Source organism: Poeciliopsis prolifica, unplaced genomic scaffold, assembly GCF_027474105.1.
Source record: "Poeciliopsis prolifica strain line A6 unplaced genomic scaffold, Auburn_PproV2 SCAFFOLD189, whole genome shotgun sequence".
In the NCBI taxonomy this organism is placed as follows: domain Eukaryota; kingdom Metazoa; phylum Chordata; class Actinopteri; order Cyprinodontiformes; family Poeciliidae; genus Poeciliopsis; species Poeciliopsis prolifica.
This window is the reverse complement of record NW_026562564.1, coordinates 118,463-135,730: the sequence shown is the minus strand read 5'-3', so window position 1 is coordinate 135,730 and position 17,268 is coordinate 118,463. Positions and strand designations below refer to the sequence as shown.

The following is a 17,268-nucleotide window of genomic DNA, read 5'->3' as shown; positions in this document are numbered from 1 at the left end:
GCACTTTATGCTGGGTATCTGCAGGGCTTTTCCAATGTAATTAATTTAATAATGTACATCTAACCGAAGCCCCAACAAGTAAGCCGGAGAAAGGTTTTAAGATGTTCCCCTCGTTATACATTCACAGATACGAAGGTGAGTTTTACTTTCTTCAAACTTTGTGGCTAACATTAGCTTTAGCTTATGCTACTAAGCAATATTCTCAGACAGTTTTCTTGTAAAAATCTGCTATTTAAATATCTAAACATTTCTCATCCATTCTAACAGACGATGTTTGTACCTTATTTTCAAGTATATTACGTGTATTTATTGTTAACGACAATAAACAGCTTACGGTTCAGGCTTTTTGCTTGAAGCCTGAAGAAGCACAACAAGCCGTAGCTTTACAGTAAAGCGGTTCTGATGTCAGAGTTCGAGTTCAGCTGACTGTTCAGGTTCAAAGTAGTTACTTTTAGAAAAATATGGCCGTGTTGCTTAAGGCCAGAGGCTCTTAAACTGCTGGACTTCCCAGAACTACATTTCCCATCATGCCCAGGCTTTGACGTGTAAATCAGGTGATGTGGAAAAGTCTAGAAATGCTTCATTTGACCCTCTGAGCTGTAGATTCTCAGCTTCGTGTTAATATTTCTGTTGTAATTGATGGTCGACGCTTTATTATTGTTTTGTATTTTGATGTGAATCCGATCGGTTCTGAAGTCCCACTTGTATCTGGCTCTGTGGAGTTCAGTAGCCTTCACAGAGTTCAACTCTGAGATGTTTTTTGTGTTATTTTGTTTTATTACTTTTGCATGCTTCTTGTGAAGGGCTGAAATAGGACTGTTTACAGCAGTGTGTACAGGCGGATCAGTTGCTTGGCTGTCCGGCTCTGCTGACTTGTTCCTATATACTCGCTCTTTCAGGCTGAATACAGAAGCAATTTAATGGAAATAACACACAACGGCTCCTATACCTTCGTCTTCAGGTTGAAGAAGCTGCTGAGTGAAGTGAAGGCTGCAAACTTCGCTGTGCAGCATTAGCTTTAACTGGTAGCGACCAATATTTACAAGCCAACGTCTTCTTAATTCAGGACCGTTTGGAAATCCATGAAATGGTGCAAAGAGCCTATATACTGTGCAGTGAAGTTTCCCGCTTGGCCTTCTGACATGGACGTCGTTTCTTCTGGAACTGGATTCTATATGAAGCTCTTGAAGCGGTTTTCCTCTGTTGCGCCTCGTCAACCCGCTCTGCCAGGCCCTGTACCTCTGTGGCAAAACTGTCCAGCTTACCGTTGATCTCATGTCCCAGATGGTCAATGTTCTGTTGTAGCTTTGCATTATCCCCCTTCTAGACAATCTTCAGGTCGTCGATGTTTGGTCCAGTCTCTCAGCTTCTGAGCTAGCCACATGTCACTAGCTTGATACAGACATGCGTTAGCTTCAGCAACACGTTTATCCTGAGCTTTGGGCATCTTTGTCAATATTTTAATGGCTCCACATGTTTCTCCTCTTGTTGATAAGTTATTTAGTCGAAACAATGACGTTTAATGAGTTTTGAACTGGATATTGTTATACTAAGGTGTTAGAGGTTCTGACACACCGTCTACTCAGTTTGCTTCACCTGAAGTCACCATGTTGTTTTTGTAAAATAATTATTCATTTAACTTAATGATAGTCAGTTCTCATTGCAAAAACAATAATATTTTCTAATTTCAATATACTTGCCCTGATTCTTTGCATTTAACATACATAGAAAGTACATCAGTTGATGAAGAGATTCATTGTGTGCTAATGGGTTCACAGGACAGAAAACATAAAAACTGTGACGTTTCTTTCTCCAGCAGAACTGAATTTAAGGATGTGCTCAGCTTTAAGCCTCAGACATTCAAACTTAAGCTGGATTTCTATGCGCCGTTTTCTACTTTGCATTTGGGAATTCCAAGCTACTCATTCAATAGGAATTTTATTCCAGTAAAATAGTGAAATCGTAAATATAAATGTAACAGAGAAGGAAATCTTATTCTTGGCAAGACAACTTAGATTGTTGAAAAGTCTGTTAATCACCCCATAAATGACGACACATTTCTAAACACAACTCATAAAAGGTTCAGTTCACCTATTTTCTACCAGGCAAAGAAACTACTTCCTATTCACAATGTTAATGTTATGAAGTGCGATGAAGGTGGTGAGGCAAAATGCAGCGGACCCAGGTTGCAATGATGTAAATTATGGTTTTAATGTTGATTGGCACACAAATAACTTCAAAAGTCCAGGTTGCTGGTGGCAACTGGTGAACCTCAAAAACAACACACAGACTGGACGGAGGAAAGGACCCGACTAGACGTGATTAGACGGGGACCTGACCAGAAACAAGGGACACAAGTGGGTTTAAATACACAGGGAGACAGTCAGGAGAAACAAGAGACAGCTGGGGACACTCTAGGGGTAGAAGGGCCAACACAGAGACTCAACAGAACACAGAAACCTAAATAACACACAAAAAACACAAATTACTCCATTTAACCTCAAAGTATGAAAAGAAACTAGTTTTAGCACCAGATGTTGGGAATGTGGCAAGACAGTTTTTTGGTAGAGGCGGTGTGATGGTGTGGGATGGAGTTTTCCTTTCTATGAAAACAAGGCTTTCTGTCAAAATGGAGACGAAATAAAAAAACTAGTGACACTATAATATCTGTTGTCTTTAAGACTGAACTCAAGCCCACAAAATGAATGAGAGAAGAAGATCAGAGGTCATGCAAACAGTCCAGACTTTAGCCCCACTGAACACTTGATCAGCTGTTCATGCAAGAATGACAAACATAACTACATTGGGTAACTCGCAACAAATCCTGGGTGAAGCATCGGATGCAGTTTTTTTGCAGTGTGTGATCAATCTGGTAAGAATCATAGTCATAACAATTGTCCTACTGAGACCCACAGTCCAACAAAAGAGACTAGAGAGAGGCGTTAGTAACAGTGAGCTGCTGTTCATATCCTCATACTTTCATCCAAAATATACATAGAAAATTTAAAACAAATTCAACTGTAACGAGATCCGTTGTCAAGAAGCAACAATCAATCATTTTAGTTTCTACAGTGGTGTGTGTGTGCGTGGGCGTGTGTGCGTGTGTGTGTGTGTGTGTGTGTGTGGGGGGGGGGGGGTGTGTGTGTGTGGGTGTGTGCGTGTGTGTGTGGTGGCTTACATGGCTGAGATGTCGATGAGTTTGAAATGGTCCTCACAACCAAGTTGAGCGGCCGCCTCCCTGAACTCCTCTGTGATCCGAATCAGGCCCAAATCCAGGTTGAACTCTGCAGGGAAGGTCACTATCCAGAACCTACATGTGCATATTCACATTACCAGGCGTTAGGGTGCAGGAAGGGCCCGGCTGAACCTGTGCTGGACCTGCCCTCATCCATCTAAAACCCAGGATGTCTTTGACTTATTTAAACATTAATCATTAAGAAATGTTATAAAAACATTGAGAGAGACTTTAAGTCTTAAAAATACAAAGTGTGAAAACATAATTAGGTGGAGTTAAACTGAAGTAATTAAAGACAGTTTTGTGTTGAACAGCATTGTTTCCTAGGAGTCTGAAATGTGTTTATTTCTTTACCTCATGAAATAGCAAATCTTCAGCCTGGTCATCCTGCTGCTGTCTTCTTTGCCATCACGGTACGTAGACTTTGGTTAAGGACTTTATGGTAAAAATAGATCAACTAAAAGGAAACTGGTTGCAGGTCCACAGATTGGTCATTGGTACAAAATGTAATCTTACTAATGTCAACTACATATAACATGTCAATGTGCATTGAGGCCCACCAGTGTGTTGGTCCTAAAAACAAACTCTTTCTGGGCAGCTGTATGGAAAACCATCCATGATAAAAGATAACTTGTGCTAATATTTGAAGAAAAATAAAAAGCATAAGGAGTTTTGTTCTGCAAGACGGGAAGATGGGATATATCATTAGTAGTTTTCCTGCCAGCTCAGAGGATGTAACATACCAGCGATGCATTAGCAGCATGGTACGAGGGAGCGGGTTGGCATGGAGATCACCGTTATCATCTGTGACGAGAGGAAGTCACAGAATAGCATGAAATGTAAACTACCATGAAATAATGACAACCCATCACAAAACGTCAGCTAAGATGTGGTGCGTCTCTCACCGAATGCGTGAACGCATTCAACTATCAGCGCATCGAGAGACGCCGCCTTGCCCAGAGTGGAGGATCCCATCGTGCCGCAGCGGTGGGAACGCAGAGTTCAGCTCGCTCTGCCTTTCAGGGCTTTCCTGGCAACAGCAGATAGACAGCAAACCCTAAAGGTTGAGGAGAAACAAGGATCACCATGTCAACAGAAAACTTCTTTGGAAACACATGTGAAAATGTCTACAAGACTAGTGGTAAATGACTGAATCATCAACCAGTAATACTGGCTTCTAATCCAGTGGTATCCAGAGTCGGTCCACGAGGACCGGTATCCTGCGTGTTTTGGTTCCTCCATGGTGGCAGCAATAACCTCCTCAGCAGGTCAATGTTCTTCTTAGACCTTCAAATGAGCCATCATTGGATCCAGGTGTGTTAAACCCAGGAGAGAACTGAAACACGGAGGATCCGGGCCCTCGAGGATCCGGGCCCTCGAGGCCTCGAGGATCCGGGCCCTCGAGGATCCGGGCCCTCGAGGATCCGGGCCCTCGAGGACCCACTTTGGGCGCCACTGTTCTCGACAACATGCTGACCACTTTCATCACTCTGCTGTCTTTACACCCTGTTATTTAGCTGCATGCGTTGATGTTTCTAGCCTGTGTCCTGTCTGTCTTTCCTGTGGTGGAAAGTACACACCTGACCCAGCCCTCTGTGTTTGCTGCCGTCTCTCTGTCCCGGCCCAGTAGAGGCCCTTCTGCTAATGCCTAGCTAGGCTCTGCTGAACATTTCCTCCTTTTAGAAGGGAGTTTATCTCCGAACAGGTTTTTCCTTTACACTCTGCTGCCTCTGACCTAATGTTATAATGGCTTATAATGGAATGGACTTGGCTGCATGAGCTTAAATGTGAATGTAGTTCATTTCTGGACTGAATTTGTGTGGCCCTGGACAGCATGCTAAGAGCAGCACGAACCGTCTCTTCGATTTATTTAACACAAAAAGCGGAAGAGAGCAGATATGAAATTGGTTAATATTCCTGTCCATACCACAGTGTATGTCTGGTCACCTAGCAACCATAAGCCTATCTAGATTGGTCAGCCTATTTGTGTGAAAGTGTGATTGGATAACTACTAGTTATGATGAAACTAGTATTATCATAACTAGTTTCATTTTTTTTGTAACAATGTCCTGATTGTTCTGTCAGGAGTTCAGTTGTTGCTGGTGTCTTTGGATTTTCAGATGTCTGTGGTTTGTTTCCACAAAATGTGCATATTTTTAATCTTTAACATCTTGAAGGTGTTAAATCATCTTTACCCGTGTTTCCATCCAATTCTCATAAGAATTTTGCTCTAACTTTTGAAAAGCCACTAAACAAGAAAAACTCCCATCTCATCCTGTGCTGCCTCTCGCCGGCCTTCCCTCCTGCCTGGATGTTTGGACTTTGGTGTTTTTTCTAAGGGTCATGCCTCTGGTCGGCACAGACCCACCGGTGGATGGAACAGTGTGTCAATTTTTGGTCTTATTAGGCAAATGTGTTTCCATCTCACCTTTTGGAAACGTGAAAAAACACCTGACGTGAGTACAAAAACGTTTTCACAAAATCCACAAAGATTTTTTTTATTAAAATTTTTGCTATTTACATCAATGTTTTCCAACGCAATGCTTCAAAAATATGCATTGAAAGTATTGATCACAGCTACTGCCATTTAGAGAAATGCACAATCTAGTTTAAATAACACTTATTCAAACACTTGGGAGGCACTATAAATGTTGAACTTTAATCCCCGAATGGTCCTTTGACATATCAAACAACACGGTGATGTGACTCAACAGTGACATGACTGAACAAAAGCGGTTACACAGACACTTTCTAAAAACACAGCACCCGTCCTTCCCTCATGTTCAAACCCCAATACGACAAAACACACGGCAAGAGACTCATTGTTCTCATTCTGACTGAAACCCTGTTGTTTTAAACCATGTCCCAGCAGATGGTGCTTTACATGCAGCGGTTAATAAACAAAGTGCACTGGGAAACCAGAGAGCTTTGTCACTTATTCTGTGAAAATAACCAGATAGAGTGATGGAAGGGAAAACCTAGAAGGTCCTCAATGTAATAACTGCACAATCTGATAAGCTTATCCACCATTTTTATATTCAAATGAATGTGTTGAATGAATTAATCCATTCAATTTCAAATCTCAAAGGTGTGCACTTAAAAGCATCCATATTTTGAGTTGTTGAAGGATGCAGCAGCATCGATGAAAACACCAATCAGGTTATTTCTGTCTATAAAATTTATAGAGACATATATATATTGTCTCTATCATAGATAGATAGATAGATAGATAGATAGATAGATAGATAGATAGATAGATAGATAGATAGATAGATAGATAGATAGATAGATAGATAGATAGATAGATGTAAGTAATTTAAACATGACTGAATATACACTAATGAATAAAATAAGCATACACATGCAAATACGTTAATTGTTAATTTATAAATATGTCACATATAATCTACAAATACATCAATCTATGTTAATCTATAATTAGTCTAAGCTATTCAACAGGAGCAATATTCCCTCTCATGTAGGGAGGAATGAGAATCTGTTCCAACACAGTAAGGCGACCAGAACCACCTCACTAGATCTTAAGGTGGCAACACAACGTGGCCCAAGCTGCAGGGAAACACGTAAGGAAAGACTAAAAAACCTGAAACACCTGAAACAGGATCTGCTGGATCAACTAAGATCCAGTAGTTGATTATCCGCTGTTTGCATCTTGAAGATTAAACAATATTTTCTGTCTGCCAAACTGTTATCTTTCATATTCCATTGGGTATTTTCTTGACATAGCCATTGAATCAAGTCATTTCTGAGATTGATTTATTGTCTATATATCAATGAAACCCATTGTGTCTATATGCTATAAAGTCTTTTAGCTTCCTTTATTAGACATTCGCTTATGTTTTATATCTCTTCAGACGTACCAGACATGTTACTATTTGATTCATCGCCGAAAAATAGAGTTGCCTCAAAACCACTAACATCACCCTTCTTAACCAGTCCTTGGTGGATTTACTGGTCCCCACTGGACAGAATACGCACATCGAATTAAAAGGCACATCCTTTTTATTGTGTTTCATTTTCTATTTTATGTGAACTTTTGGCTTCAGCGTGGCAATAAATTGGACCTAATTGTGTCCTGCAGAGCCTTGAGATGACATAGGTTGTGTACTGGAGCTACATGTTGGCCATGATTCATCTTTGTATTCTTTGGGATCTATTTGGATTTGCAAAAACATGTTTACTGGGTGCTCCTTTTTATAGCTGATCATTAAAGTAGGGCTCTTCAATCTGTGCTTGAAGTGGATGAGAGGAAAACAGTCCAGACACACGAGCCGTCCATTCAGACCAGCGCTGGCCTCTTACCGGATCTAGACTTTCAAAAGCATTGGAAGTGACTTTCTTCAGTGAAATGTTAACTTGAGTTAAAAATGAATCCAGCCTCAAATATACATATTGTCTAACGCAGCGATTAGAATAAATGAGCAGCTCTGTGTGGTGGAACAGTGTGACACAGACTCAGTCAACAGAGAGGCTGTTTTAACAGCATTCTCTTTCATTTCCTCTGTTGCCAACATCACACACTCCGCGCAACTGTTTCCAACATTCATGCGTTTCATATTGTGTGTTGTTGCTGACTCCTGCCTCTGAGTTCACAGTTCGGCAGCATGATGTGGCGACACAACTTGGGTCTGTTTCTGCCCCGATGGAGGGTCACCGTGTGTCTCCCCGAGGCTCAGCGGCATCACTTAATGCCCCGCGGCAAACAGGAAATAAACATCTCTTATTACTGGTCCTCAGGTTCACACAAATAAACTCCCGTCCTTTCTTCTGTTCTATCAACATGATGTTCCGATGCTTGCACCCAACTGTGAAGCTACAAGCAGAAGCTTAAAGTCAAATCATCTTAAAACTTCCACTAAACTCTGTGGAGGCATCAAAGGACAGATCAACCGTCATCATTTCAAGCTTCAGAGTCGAGTCTTACCTGTTAGACCGTCACGCTTACGCAGACGTCCAGGCTGAGGATCGGTGCTGTTAGTGATACGTCCAGCACTGCTGCATGCTGCAGGCTGCTGCTGGCTGACGAGCACAAAGAGCCTCCCATGGTGGAGCCACTCCACTGTATGACCTCCTCCTCCACCTCCTCCACCTCCTCCTCTTGTTGGTAAACACAGCAGCCTAGAGCAGCAGCAGTTTTCCATGTGATCTTGGGTGCGCTTGCACACACACACACAAAGAGAGCCACGGAAAGAGAGCGAATTTGGCTTTCTCACAATATCAGACACTTTAACTCGTTGTGCTGGACCAAGTATGTGATTTAATCCGAAATGTAGGATTTAGGAAGACAGGATGGATCGAAGCGTGAGCTGTTGTTTCCTCTGTGCCCTCAGAGTTTTATCATTTTTGCTTCGAGACGCAACCTTTAGTACCAGATCTTAAGTTGTGTCACAGGATGATCTCAAGGATACATTTTGCTATTGCTGACAGTCGCCTCACTGGGCCAACGTTTCCATTACATGATCCTCCCAGCGGCGCTCCTCGCCTTTTGAGTGCCCAGGGTGAACCACCTTTCTAACGTGAAAAACTGTTGATAGATTACGTTATGACTCTTTATGAAACATCCACACAGTTTAATTACATTTTCAGGGAGCATGTCTGTGTCACTTGTCATTCAGTTTGTGTCTGACGTGAGGGGAGCGTTTATCAATACTTTCCTCCAAGTATTTAAAATAAGGTGTAAAATCTATCATAAATAATAGAAAATTACGGCAATTTTGTTACACACATAAAAGTGTGCAGCAATTATTTTGGACGTGCTTCAGTTAGGTACTGTTGAAATCCAGATCCTCTGGGTGGGGGGATTTGACAACAGAGGGAAGGGCCACCCCCAACAAGATGTCACCCTGGGCAGTTGCATATGTCGCTCATATCAGAAGCCTCACTCGTTTTTGTAAAAAAAAATCATCATACACTCAGCCGGATGGATAATAGGGGGTTTGGGGGATTCCACAAGGCTTTATTCTTGGGTCACTCCTTTTCTCTTTGTACCTTCTGAAAGTTTTAAGAAACATGGGATTCCAGTCTTACGCTGATGACTGTCCAATCTATTCCTCCTCCAGCAGCGAGATGTTCTTTAAACTCTTCTTTAACAGAAAATTACAGATGCCCCAAACAAACGCAAAACCAAAGTAATTTCATTAACCACACAAATAGTGTGGCATTAGTTTTAGATCTCAGACGTCTTTCCGAAACTAAAAGTTTTCTTCCAGACATGACCCAGAAGCAGTCATTTTTTAGAACCTGTCAGGTTCTGTGTTTTTCTGTGTTTAATTCTGAGTTTCTGTGTCCTGAGTTCTCCTCGTTGTCCTGTCTTCCCCTTGATTGTTCCCAGGTGTGTCACTGATTACCCTCAGTGTATTTAGTCCCTCCTGTGTCCTTTGTTCCTCGTCGGGTCCTTGTCTTTGTTTGTCGTTGTCGTTGTTTGTCGTACTTTTGCCTTGGTCTGCCGTTTTGTGTTGTTTAGCCGCCTGTAAGACCAGTTGCTACCGGTGTGAGCCCTGGCTTCCGCTCAGCCGTGCTGCCTGGCCGCGGACTCCGTTTATTGACTGAGTTTTTGTGGACTATTTTGTTATTAAATTACACCACCGTCAACTTACCTGGGTCTCTAGCGTCTGCCTCACCACCTCCACCACCTCACACTCCATGACAGAAGGACCCGACCAGAAATACGGTGAGGCTCGCTGAATCAGATCATGGACCCAGAGGGTTTAGAGGAGCTACTCCGTACTATCCGCGAGTATGAGGAGGCAAAGAGTACGTCCACGTTCGCCCTGAGACGGCCAGGGTTCGCGATACGCCTGTGCCTGCTACTGGACTATTGGGTTCCTCGTCTCCCGCACCCCGCGCTGGTGGAGCTGCAGCGGGAGGTAGAGGAGATACGCCGGAGAGCCTTTGCGGCCTGGGATGCTAAACCTCTGCCTCCCAGGCCAGACATCTGCTCCGCCAGCCCAGCCCCAGCTCCAGCCTCGGCTCCTGCTCCTGCTCCGCCGGATTTCGCTCCGGCTCCTGCTCCGCCGGATTCCGCTCCGGCTCCTGCTCCTGCTCCGCCGGATTCCGCTCCTGCTCCTGCTCCGCCGGATTCCGCTCCGGCTCCTGCTCCGCCGGATTTCGCTCCGGCTCCTGCTCCTGCTCCGCCGGATTCCGCTCCGGCTCCTGCTCCTGCTCCGCCGGATTCCGCTCCGGCTCCTGCCTGCTCCTGCTCCGCCGGATTCCGCTCCGGCTCCTGCTCCTGCTCCTGCTCCGCCGGATTCCGCTCCGGCTCCTGCTCCTGCTCCTGCTCCGCCGGATTCCGCTCCGGCTCCTGCTCCTGCTCCTGCTCCGCCGGATTCCGCTCCGGCTCCTGCTCCTGCTCCTGCTCCGCCGGATTCCGCTCCGGCTCCTGCTCCTGCTCCGCCGGATTCCGCTCCGGCTCCTGCTCCTGCTCCTGCTCCGCCGGATTCCGCTCCGGCTCCTGCTCCTGCTCCTGCTCCGCCGGATTCCGGCTCCTGCTCCTGCTCCTGCTCCGCCGGATTCCGCTCCGGCCTCCGTGGACTCTGCTCCTTCCGAGATCCCCTAGTGCTCCTCCAGTGTCCCCTAGTGCTCCTCCCGAGTCCCCTAGTGCTCCTCCCGAGTCCCCTAGTGCTCCTCCCGAGTCCCCTAGTGCTCCTCCCGAGTCCCCTAGTGCTCCTCCCGAGTCCCCTAGTGCTCCTCCCGAGTCCCCTAGTGCTCCTCCCGAGTCCCCTAGTGCTCCTTGGCGCCGAGGACGCCCTCCGGACCTCCCCCGTGGGGTCTGCCGCGGGCGCCGAGGACGCCCTCCGGACCTCCCCCGTGGGGTCTGCCGCGGGCGCCGAGGACGCCCTCCGGACCTCCCCCGTGGGGTCTGCCGCGGGCGCCGAGGACGCCCTCCGGACCCCCCTCGACGCCTCTGCCCTCTTTCTGTTTAGTTTTGGACTCTTGGCCCCTCCTTGTGTTTCCGCCCACCTTTTGTGGGTAGTTTTTTGTTTTCTGGACTCTGGCCCTCCTTCCGTCGCCCCTCCGCCCACCCTGGTTTTTGGATTTTGTTTTTGGGCGTCTGGTAGCCGCCCTTTAAGGGGGGGGGGGGGTACTGTCAGGTTCTGTGTTTTTCTGTGTTTAATTCCGAGTTTCTGTGTCCTGAGTTCTCCTCGTTGTCCTGTCTTCCCCTTGATTGTTCCCAGGTGTGTCTTGTTCCCCTGATTACCCTCAGTGTATTTAGTCCCTCCTGTGTCCTTTGTTCCTCGTCGGGTCCTTGTCTTTGTTTGTCGTTTGTCGTACTTTTGCCTTGGTCTGCCGTTTTGTGTTGTTTAGCCGCCTGTAAGACCAGTTGCTACCGGTGTGAGCCCTGGCTTCCGCTCAGCCGTGCTGCCTGGCCGCGGACTCCGTTTATTGACTGAGTTTTTGTGGACTATTTTGTTATTAAATTACACCACCGTCAACTTACCTGGGTCTCTAGCGTCTGCCTCACCACCTCCACCACCCCACCTCACCTTATGACAGAACCACTCTGTCGTGCCTTCAACTCGCTTAAAAAGCGGCAGAACAACATTTAACCAAGCAAGAGCACATCAGCACGGAGTTGGCCTCTTTGTAATGGATGCGTCTTCATTTTAGGATTTAGATCCTTTTACTGTTTTGTTTCCTAGCGGATTCCAAGATGAAAAATAACATGACGTTTGCAGACAAGATCAGTTTTCTACATTTCTAAATTTCATAGTACCTGGTGTAAATGAGTGTCAGTCCTACAAAACCATTTTCTAGTTGGATACATTGTCTGGTTGAACCTTTACTTGAATATATTTACAAACATGCTCACAGTCGATTTTGTTGCAGGCGAGAAAAAAACTGCAAAAGACGAGGCGTTGACAAAAAAAACCGTCCCCAGATGGAACCCAGCGACATTCTCTGGCCAGTGGCTTTCAACAGTGTGAAAGATGAGCTTCGGTCATAAAAAGTACATGTAAGCTGATTTATTGTTGCGCAAGTATAAGCTGGAAGACAAGAAAATGGAGATGATTCAATGCAGAGGCACAAGATATCATTTTGGCCTCTGGCCTGAACATGTGAACCAGAGTGAGGAGTCAGAACGCATGAATAATTCAGAGTTTTTAACCATTTGGACGTCATAGATTGTTATTTAAGAGGTGAATGCAGACCGACGTCCTCACCAGGCTGTTGTTTCATGAAAAGCATTTTCGTCTAAAGAAAGGCACATTTTTCAGATAGGAGAACCACACCTGTTAATGTCGATGGTCTAACGGCCTGAAGGCACAATGTCTGAGATTGTTGTTGACCAAGATCTTCTGAAAAATCATTCCAGAGAATCAGGACACACTTCTCACTCAAACCCTTCGGTGTGAAGGACTTCAGTGCGAGTCTTGGGACAACCTGCATTAAATCGTATTGATGCTGAAGGTAAACAGCTGGGCTGCCCCCATCTTAACCCTGACGATGTACACACTGAGAAAAACTCAAAGAATAATCAAACTGACTTTGAAAAGATTAGGTTCTAGAAAACAGATGGGAACTGAGATAAAAACATGTTGCCTGTTTCTTTGCGTATCTGTTTAATTTGCCTCGTTAGTTTATAGTTAGATTGAGCCTCAGCAGGTTGGAAAATCAGGAAATGGGGACATAATTGGAGGAGGGGTTGAGTTGATTCGGTGCAGTAAAGGGTGAGGTATAACTGGGACGTCAGTGTGTCTCACATTTACAGATAAAAACAGGCTGACCTCTGATGACCCATCCTCTGGATCAAACAAAAAAACAGATGCAGGATAAAAAGTGACAAGCAGGCGTGATTGTGACAGACTACTATTATTAATTCATGCCAAACGTGCGGCAGAGTGAGGCATATTCACAATGACGACATGTACAGTGTGTACGCTTCCTCTATCAGGCCTTTCATGCAACCACTTGACATTCGGCAGAGTGAGGACACATTGTTGTACATCGGCCTAATGGACCTGGAGCACACTGATGGACTTCATTAGTGGACTGAAGCACCGGCTCTTCACTCCACAAAGACGAGGACGCACGTCAAGAACACGCTGTGCCGCAGCTTCCTTCCTCGCCCGTGGAAGCGCAGACCGATGCAGACATGTTTTCATGAAGGCTCCACATCTAGAGCTTAATATTCTGAGCGAAAACAAATGGGATCATCCTCACGTAGACGGGCATAATTCCCAACACAGAAAGGATTGGTTTTGTGAAACATAAATACGATGTGACCAACTATATCAAAGTTTTAATTCTTGAGACAAAATTGATATATATTCAATCTGCTGCGATAGAAGGCCAACCTGTCCAGGGTGAAGCCCCGCCTCTCACCTGTTGACCGCTGGAGATGGACACCAGCAACACTGAGGACTCTGTCAGGGACAAGTGTGTAAGAAAACAGTTGGACGGACGGACGGGTGTCCAGTCTGTTCCTTCTTGGTGTTATGTAAACAGAAGATAGCAGGTGGTATTTTCAAGAACTTTCTTAACAGTGCTACTAATTGGCTTTACTGTAAATTAAGGACAGGATCAGAGTCAGATATGTCTGACAACTCACAGGGATGAATGGAAGATCTGTTTTCCTACAACTGAACTGAAAACCGATTATCTGACAAACACATTCACCAGCAGCGAAAAACATCAGACATCCTGCATATTTCCACCAACTCAAATCAGTTAATCAGTTTTGGTGGCTAACAGCTACCATGCGAACAGAGAAGGGGAACCACTCGCCCGGGTCTCTTCACACCAGCCATTTTGTTGGATTTCTTCAGGGCGACGTTTGCTTTCACAGGGGGCTCAGCTGACAAAGCCAGCGGCCCGATGAGTCAATGGACACAAAGACTCAACGCTCTAAAAGTTGGTTTTATGAAATGAATTCACTAACACAATCACGTTTCTCTTTTTATTCATCTCCACCTGCTCAGCACTAAGTAAACAATCATGTCATTGATCAATAGAGAAACTGCCATCCATTTTCTATACACCCTTGTCCCTGGTGGTGCTGGCAGCGGCGGCGGTCTGTCACAGTTGGAGCCATCCTCCTACTTGAGAAAAGAACTGCATGTCTATTTAGGAATCAATGGTCGAAAATAGTTTTAGGTGTTTCAAAAACCAAAATCGACTGCTAATCTAAGAGCAGTCTCCGACAGACTCGCTCACATGTCATACTGTGTAGCAAATGTCAAAAGAACTTGGTTCAGGTCGTAGTTGGAACATGTGGGAAAGTGGAGTCCTGGTGGGTTAATTATTAAAGGTGATAACACCAGCAACTGCTGATGACTAAATGGAGAGCTTTCAGGTACAAACAGAGAGAGGAGTCGGATTACCATCAGTTCGCTCCATGCATGTGCACAACTAACAGGTCAATGAGAAATTATTCTGATTAGTTGATGCAATGGAGTTGGTGCTGCTCTTCCTAAATGTCTGCAACTCCTGCACTGCAGGGACGAGTTGTTGTGTTTTCTGATTTCTTAAAACCACATCAGTGTGTTACATGTACAGCCTCCAGTCACAACATCCAGTCACTGTCCTGTTGGCTGCTGCCCTGCCCTGGGCTAGAGACGCAGCCAGGAGCATTTCTGCATGCATGTCGCTTCAGTTTCCATTCCACTGTCTAAAAATATGGATTCTCTCTCAACTGATCACTTAAAATTCCCTTGTGTGTTTGGTTGTTGGTCCTGTGATAGAGCAGCAGCATGTACCTGCCTCTCCCTCAAAGCTGACAGATATTCACTTTTAAATCACACTTCCATCTGCTTTTGATACCAATGTGTATCATTTGATACACATTGGTATCAATGTGTAGCATGCAGAAGAAGAAGTCCTGCAATAGTCACACACCCTGATGTCACTGCGAGAGTAAGCCTGGACTTACACAGCCACCAAGAATAAAAAAGATGTCAAGTCCAATTCAATCTTGGTTGAACTGGTTCTGGGGAAAAATGCCTGATAACACAGTAAACATGCAGATTTGAACAAACCCAACATAAAAGACTAACTGTAAAACGAAGATGTTTCTCAGTTGGTATCTCAGCCAGGCAGACTGAACTAACTGCAAGTCATAATCATTGCTGAAGTTTACACGTGCAGCTTACCTCGCTTTATACCCGGCAGCTATCCACACAAGTCATAGACGCAGCCTTTCAACATGTCCAGGGGTCCAACAATTTCCTTTTTCTCTCAGGCCTAGCTTAAAAAGCAGAATCCAGTTAAATCTAGTAGACCTCTCCATTCAGCATAGCTCCTCTCTTCAGATGGTCTCTCAGATTCTCTCATCTGAAGTCTTTGTTTTGTTCAGCTACACATACTGATGTGTATTCAGCCAGCGCAGAGCTCTGTGTGTGAGCTTTGTTTGTCTAAATGACCACTAGACTTCCTTCAATTCTTTCCCAACTTAGTTTTCCTGCCTGAGTTAAGGGAGGCTAAATATAGAGCTCACACAAGGCGACGTGGAAAAAAAAAAATGTGTGCAGGAAATGTATCACAACACACTCGTGAGCATGTTCATCTTTGTTTTTGTGTGTGTGTGTGTGTGTGTGTCTTCCTGCGGCAGATTCCAAAAACAGTTCAGGAGAACGTTGCTCTGTGAATGTGACACAGTGTTGCAAGCTTTCATTTGTTTTTGCGTTCTCTCAGAGTGATAACCGACAGGCAGGGTGGAGCCAGGCCATGTGAGCACCGCTGCATTGTTGTTGAGGGTCAACCCATCCTATATTCCACTCCGATGACGTTGTACACATTGTTTTTGTCTCTGGGCTTCTAAAAAGGTCTGCCTAAACAAAAGCACTGGCAACACATCCTGCTGTCTGGCTGCACAAAAAGAATCCAGCTCCAGTTCTGATTGTTTCACACACATTCAGCTGGCAGCACAGCCGCCGTGCGGGAATCTGGTGTCTCTTTTATGGAAATGTCTCACGGTGTTGGGAATGGGGTTCGGGTTTGATTAGATGTTTACTGGAAACTGCGGTGAGACCGAGAAGACTGGCTGGTGTTTCACTGAGATCTCCTGAAATTCACTCATGATCAATATTTGAATTAAGATAAAAGAACAGCCATGGTGAGATTAAGCTGTCGTTCTAAAGCCACTGACGGGAACCTAGATTTTGTCCAGTCGTTAATGTTGGATATGGTTTGTCATGCATCAGTTCAGCGGCTGTGAAGCCTGCGTTGCAAACAACTTTCCCTCTCTGCGACGAGAGAAGCACTGAGTCCAACTATGTCTCTTGCCAGCAATAAAATGCCTTAAACTTTCCTTTTAATCCGACTTCAGTTGCTCAATATTTGGAAGTGTGACCAACATGGAAGGAATGGCTTTGCTCATTTCCTCCGCTGCCATTAATAAAACTACAACGGCAGGCAGGCCACGTTTCTAAAACAGCTCAGAAAACCGATGCTGTCGTTCTCGACTCCTCCTCCTGTTCACTGGTTGAAATCCAAGGAGTTGAGCTCAATGGAAGAAATTCCAGATGAAGAACTGGAGAGAGATGAGAATTGAGTGGCCAGGCTAGAATAATAAGATCAAATGTATAATAGCTGTGGCAGTACTGAGCAAACCAGTGATTCAGTAAGATGTGGCAACTCTCTGGCTCCGATGATGTGACGGTTCTGTGAGAATAAGCAGAAAGCAAACATGAAAGTAATTCTGCTGTTTTTCAATTGTTTCATTTTTAATCTCGTCTGCAGTGGAAACATTCTGCATCTTTTCTTTAGAGGCAGCATCAAGTGTAACATTTATGTTGGTAGTATTGCGTTTTTTCCTCATTGTGCTGCATTAGCAATGCTGGGAATACGAAGTGAGAGTCCAGTCGGGTTTGTTATTTTGGGTTTTGCTGCTCAGTCTGTCCGTGGCGATCCACACCAACCCTGGACCTAACATGTGTTTTGTCACACTGTGACCTTTGACTCCGTTCAGCAAAAGCTGACTGCAGCTTGATGCTGTGCTACTCCCAAACCACCACTCACTGCTGTCCATGGAAAACAGAAATAGAACAGATACTTCCTCAGAAGCATGACACAGAGAG

General features: G+C 44.9%; 1 protein-coding gene across 1 annotated transcript in view; it reads right to left on the bottom strand.

Annotated features, from left to right (window-relative positions):
- LOC129356737 (ras guanyl-releasing protein 3-like) overlaps window positions 1-15,427 on the bottom strand; it is a 43,571-nt gene extending 28,144 nt beyond the window's left edge. Inside the window, exons 1-5 of the mRNA XM_055026292.1 lie at window positions 15,343-15,427; window positions 4,141-4,292; window positions 3,937-4,039; window positions 3,590-3,652; window positions 3,179-3,310 (exon numbers count right to left, since the gene is read on the bottom strand). Coding sequence (XP_054882267.1) covers window positions 3,179-3,310; window positions 3,590-3,652; window positions 3,937-4,039; window positions 4,141-4,210 — 368 coding nt within the window. The 5' untranslated portion in view covers window positions 4,211-4,292; window positions 15,343-15,427. The remainder of the gene's footprint in view (window positions 1-3,178; window positions 3,311-3,589; window positions 3,653-3,936; window positions 4,040-4,140; window positions 4,293-15,342) is intronic.
- Window positions 15,428-17,268: the final 1,841 nt, after the last annotated feature.